This window comes from Macrobrachium nipponense, chromosome 7 (assembly GCF_015104395.2).
Source record: "Macrobrachium nipponense isolate FS-2020 chromosome 7, ASM1510439v2, whole genome shotgun sequence".
In the NCBI taxonomy this organism is placed as follows: Eukaryota; Metazoa; Arthropoda; class Malacostraca; order Decapoda; family Palaemonidae; genus Macrobrachium; species Macrobrachium nipponense.
In genome coordinates, this window is record NC_061109.1 from 108,008,191 (window position 1) to 108,014,366 (window position 6,176).

General features: G+C 39.4%; 1 protein-coding gene across 1 annotated transcript; it reads left to right on the forward strand.

The window, feature by feature from the left end:
• The first annotated feature begins 342 nt into the window (after positions 1-342).
• Positions 343-1,767, forward strand: LOC135217671 (uncharacterized). The gene has a single exon (XM_064253640.1). It carries the CDS (start codon positions 343-345, stop codon positions 1,765-1,767), a length of 1,425 nt encoding a protein of 474 aa, XP_064109710.1.
• The last annotated feature ends 4,409 nt before the right edge of the window (positions 1,768-6,176 follow it).

Here is a 6,176-nt window from a genome sequence, read left to right on the forward strand (position 1 = left end):
ACCAACCGGTCGGTCATGTCAGCTCTTCGACCAGGAGACTGGATGGTATCGCTGGACATGAAAGATGCATATTTCCATGTACCTATTCATCGGAGCTCTAGGAAATATCTACGGTTCGTTTTCAACGGCAGAGTTTATCAGTTCAGAGCACACTGTTTTGGACGTTCGACAGCCCCACAAGTATTTACTCAAGTCCTGGCCCCGGTAAGTCGATGGTTACATTTGATGGGAATCAATATTGCTTTTTATCTGGACGACTGGCTTCTAAGGTCTGACTCCAGTCTCCAGTGTGTGGGGGATTTAAATCGGACACTAATATTAACACAGCAACTGGGATTAGTAATGAATTTAGAGAAGTCACAGTTAGTACCGAGTCAGAGGATTCCATATTTGGGGATGATTCTGGACTCACAAGCTTTTCGGGTTTTTTTCTCTCCGAGGAGAATAGCCTCTCTCCTTGCGGCTGTACGGAAGCTTTTAAACCGCTTGTCCTGCACGGCTCTGGAGTGGATGAGCCTGTTAGGGACTCTCGCTTCGGTGGAGACCTTTATTACTCTTGGTCGTCTTCACATGAGGACGCTACAATTCTACCTAAAGGCCAGTTGGGACCGGAAAATTCAACCGGATTCGACTGTTATTCCGATCTCCGAGGAAATCGAGGAAGATCTTCGTTGGTGGTTGTCGGAGGAAAGAGCTCAGGATGGTTTGTCCCTCATAAGAGCGAACCCAGAGCTAGAATTTTATGCCAACACATCGGACTCAGGATGGGGAGCCCTGTTGGGGAAAGAGAAGACATCAGGCATCTGGACAGAACAGGAGAGAGGTCTTCATATCAACATAAAGAAGCTGAAAGCAATTTTTCTTGGGCTTCAAAGTTTCACCCCTCTAGTTGAAGGGAAGAAAGTTGCGGTGTTCTCGGACAACACCACAGCACTGTCATATATAAGGAAACAGGGAGGGACACATTCGTTCTCCCTGTACAGAATGACGGAGCATCTTCTTCTGTGGGCGAATTCTCACAAAGTGACTCTCTTCCCCAGGTACGTGCAAGGGAAGCTCAACGTTTTAGCAGACGAACTCAGTCGTGCACATCCGGTTCTTCCGACAGAGTGGATATTGGATATCAGAGTTTGTAAGGATCTATGGCGGTTGTGGGGACAACCAACGATAGACCTCTTTGCAACGTCCAGGAACAACAGGCTTCCACTTTTCTGTTCTCCGGTTCCAGACCCGTTAGCCTGGAAAACGGATGCAATGCTTCTCGACTGGTCAGGTCTGAATGTTTACGCACTTCCACCATTTGCGATGATCAGAGAGGTATTAAACAAGTTCCAGAGTCACCAGAACGTTACAATGACTCTAATAGCTCCTTTTTGGCCCAGAAAGGAGTGGTTCCTGGATCTCCTGAGGATGTTAGTAGACTTCCCCAGGCTTCTGCCACAAATTCCATCGCTACTCAAACAGCCCCATTTCGACAGAAATCACCAAGGGTTGTCGTATCTCGCTCTGACAGGATTCAGACTGTCCGGGACAGGTTTTTCAAGAAGAGCGGCAGAGGCTATTGCTAACTGTAGAAGAGTCTCTTCGGCCAAACTCTATCAGTCAAAATGGGGAGTTTTTAGAAATTGGTGCAGAGAAAGTCACACAACTTCTTCTAAAACCTCTATACAAGAGATAGCAAACTTCCTAATATATCTGAGAGACGTTAGGAAGTTATCGACTTTGACAATTAAAGGATACAGATCCATGTTGGCGTCAGTTTTTTAAAACATATATTATAATTATATATATATATAAATAATAATATATTATATATAGTATATGTATATAATATATATATATATATATATATATATATATATATATATATATATATTATATATGTATATATATATGTATATATATATATGTAACATAATCATATATATATCTATATATATATAATATATATATATATTATATATATATATATATATATATATATATATATATTATGTATATATGTTTATATATATATATATATATATATATATATATATATATATATATATATATATATATATATATTTATGTTTATGTATATATAAACATATACATTTACATACATACACTTCTTCGGGGTACAAAGTAAAATAAATAAATAGAAACATAAACAAAGAACAAAGTCATTAACAAGCAAACCATCATTACAAATTGTCACTACCAAACAAGTAAGAATACTTTAAAAGTGCTTAAGAACTGAAACTGCAGTTAGTATAACAGGCCGTTGCTAAAAGGTGACATTGTATTTCCCTACAATATTATAAACAAGGTAATTACCTAATTTAAAGAGACCTGAACTGAGATTCATAAGTTGACTGTTAAAATACTTAATAAAGGCAGGTTCAATTATGTTTCTTTCTACAATATGGTTACAAAAAATTACCTCAGATGAATATGTCTAGCCCATACAATGGTTAAAGTCATTTATGTGTATAAATAAAGCACTTGTCGATCGACCTGTTTGAACTGCATAACGGTATTGTTTTAGACGATAATCTAGTTCTCTACCAGTTTGACCAAGGTATTTGTTATTACACCCAGCACAAGGAATCGTGTAAATGCAGCCATCAGTTTGTTTTGGGGAATTACACGCACTGATATTTTGAAGTGTTCCTGAATTTTTGTATACCACTTTTATCTTGAAAGTTTTCAGTAATTTCTGAATAAAAGAAAGATTTACATTATATGGCAGTGTCAAGATATTTTATCTCACAAAAGGCTCCCTATTGTTACTGGAATAAAAATATTTCTAGCTTTCTACAAAGATTTGTCGATTAAAAACTTTGGGTATTTTAACCTATTTCCTACGTCATAAATTTCCCAATTCTCTAAGTCTAGTCCGCTGCATATCCTTAATGTCCTTAAAAACATGCTACAAAAAATTGAGAGGTTAACATACATATATAAAAATACATCTAGACACATGTGTGTATGTGTGTCTTCTTTTCCACCGACATCCCTACATTAAGGGGTCGGTTGCCTGATGTGTCTTCTCCACTGCCTTCTATCAAAGGCATCATCCTCCACCATACCCTTTCTATCCATATTTTCTTTCACTTTATCTTGCCATCTCTGTCTCACTCTCGATCTTCTTACTCCAAAAGGTTCCTCCTAAGCCCTCTTTACTCTCTCCTCTTCATCCATCCTCGACACGTGCTCATACCATCTCAATCGTTGCTATCTTATCACACCTGTAATCTTTACTAAGCCTGCCCTTATTATTTCATCATTTTCACGTCTCTCAAGTAGCGATATTCCCATAATCCACTTCACCATTCTCATCGCTGTTCTCTCAAGCTTTACTTCCTCTTTTCTTCTTAGAGCCCATGTTTCTGCTCCACACATTAACACTGGTCTTATCATTGTGTTATATATCTTGACTTTTAGCTTGATTAGCATTTTCCTATCACACCACTCCAGCTACCTCTCTCCACTTCCCCCAAGCAGCTTTATCCTTTTGTCATCTTCAGCCTCACATCTTCCCTCTTGGCCTAAAGTAGATCCTAAGTATTTCTACTTTTCTGCTATAATTTGAGTCTTTTTCTTGTATAACTATTCTGTCTCTATCTTCCCCACTGCTCGGTAAAAACTCTGTTAAATTCGGACTCACCTTTAAGCCACCCCTCTCTAAAGACTCCTGCCACTCTCCAACCCTTCTCTGTAGATCCTCCTCATTTTCAGCAGTGATCAGCAGATCAGTGGCATACAACAACTCCCATAGCTATTCATTCCTGATCTTTTCACTCAACACATCCATGACCAGCACAAACAAAAATGGGCTTAATGCTGACCCCTGGTATAATGCAACACTAACATCAAAGTTTTCTGTTTCCCCAACTGCTGTTATTACTTTTGTGCTCGTTCTTTTATATATCATCTCGACCAGCCTAACCAGTGGGACTTTCCATTTCCTTAAACACCAAAACATCAGTTCTTTTGGGATTCTATCATATGCTTTATCTAGGTCTATAAATGCGCAATAGAACTCCTGGTTTCCCTCTAGCCTCTTTTCCTGTAGCTGTCTTCCTATGAAAATGGCATCCACTGTCCCTCTTCCTCTCATGAATCCATACTGATATTTCCTGATCTTTACAATCCCTCTTAATCTCTCATCCAGTATTCTGTCTAAAACTTTCAATCCATGTAGTTTAATTCCCCTGTAGTTACCACAATCCATGACATCTCCCTTCTGCTTGAATATATATACCATTAGACTCCCCTCCCAATCCCTTGGCTTTTCTTCCTCTTCACATATAGCTTTTAATAAATCCAGCATCTATTTCTCCCCCACTGTACCTAGTACTTTGATCATTTCCATTTGGAACTCTGATGGACCTGGTGATCTACCATTCTTCATTTTCCTTAATGCTCTCTTCACTTCTGTATCCTGTATCTCCATCACTGGTCCCTCCACCGTCTGTACTTCCTCCATCTCCTACCTCTCGTTTTCAGTATTTAACAGTTGTTCAAAATACTCTTGCCATCTCTTCTTAATGTCTTCATCCCTATATAATATAGTTCCATCACTATCCTTGATGACACCTAATTTACCCACATCCTGTCTCTGCCTTTTCCTCAAGTTTGAAATCTTATAGATATCATTTTCTCCTTCTCTTGTTCCTAGTCTTTCATTCAACTGCTCTGCTGCCCTTCCAATAGCCATACCTACCCTTCTTCTCACCTGTGTTTCCTCTTCTCTGTACCCTACCTCTGCACCCTGTCAATGCCTTACTTTCCAGTCCTTAAATATTTTTTATTTTCTTTTAATTGATTCTTGCACCTCTCCATTCCACCACCACTTTTCTCCTCTCAACACTCAATATCTGCTGGTTCTTCCCACCAATTCCTCTGCTTCCCCCACACATATTTCTCTCATGTCTCCCCAGATATATTCCACTCTGTTACCCTGCCCAAATTCTACATTTCCCTTTCCAGACATCCCTTTTTTAACATTCCTCTTATATTGCTCTCCCTTTTCTCCTGTAAGGTCCCAAATCTTAATTCTAGATCTCTCTTTCTCTTCTTGGGTTTCCTACTTCTCATTTTAAAATCCATCACTATCAACCAATGCTGTTTAACACACGCTTCTCCCAAGATCACTTTGCAGTTTGCCACATTGCTTTTGTCGGCTCCTCTAACTAAGATGTAATCTATTTGGCTCTGGACGCCTCCACTTTCATAAGTTATCAAGTACTTATCTATAGAACTTCTGAAACCATGTGTTCATACAGGCCAATTCAAAACTCTGAGCCATCTCCAGTAAATAATCCCCATCTTCATTTCTAATTCCAAACCCATGACCTTCTGTGCGCCTCCTCATACCCATCTCTTCTCTTTCCCACCCTGCCATTTATATCAAATCCTGTTATTAGTTTCTCCTCTTTCACTGTTCTAATGGCAGCCTCAAACTCTTGTCTAAATTCTCTCTCTTGTTCTTGACACCCCATCTGAGGAGCATATGCTGATATTATATTTACTACCTTGTCCCCTATTATTATTGGAATCTTTAAATGCCTATCATTTACTCTCTTTACTTCCATCACCTTTTCCTTCCAGTTGTTACTTAATAGGATTCCAACTCCATTTCTTCCCTCTTGTGACCCGCTGTAATACAGCTTATACCCATTTCCTATCTCTAGTTCAACTCCTTTTCCACCTAGTCTCCTGCACACACAAGAAATCTATCCTCCTCCTCTCCATCTCATCTACTATATCCCTCAGTTTACCTGTTAGAGTACCTACGTTCCACGTACCTGCTCTTATGTTCCACTCTTTCACTAACTTCTTTGGCTGCAATGTGAACTCTGTGGTACCCCTCGTCCATTTATCTCGTCAATAGGGGGATTCTGACGGGCGTCGCTTACAGGGGACGCCCTAGCCGCACTCATATTCCTTAAATCATCAGGCATGGTTTATTGTTTGGCAAGGGTTTTTACGACCGCATGCCCTTGCTGTCATCAACCACAGTTATTGGTGGTGGGCCTAGCCTTTGACTTAAAAGTCCACCTGCAAGGCAGCAGTTTCCACAGTCCTTGGCAGTGGGCCTAGCCTTTTACTAAAAAGTAAGACTGTGTATGTATGTATGTATCTATCTATGTATGTATAAAAGATCTTCATGCACATGATTTATATTT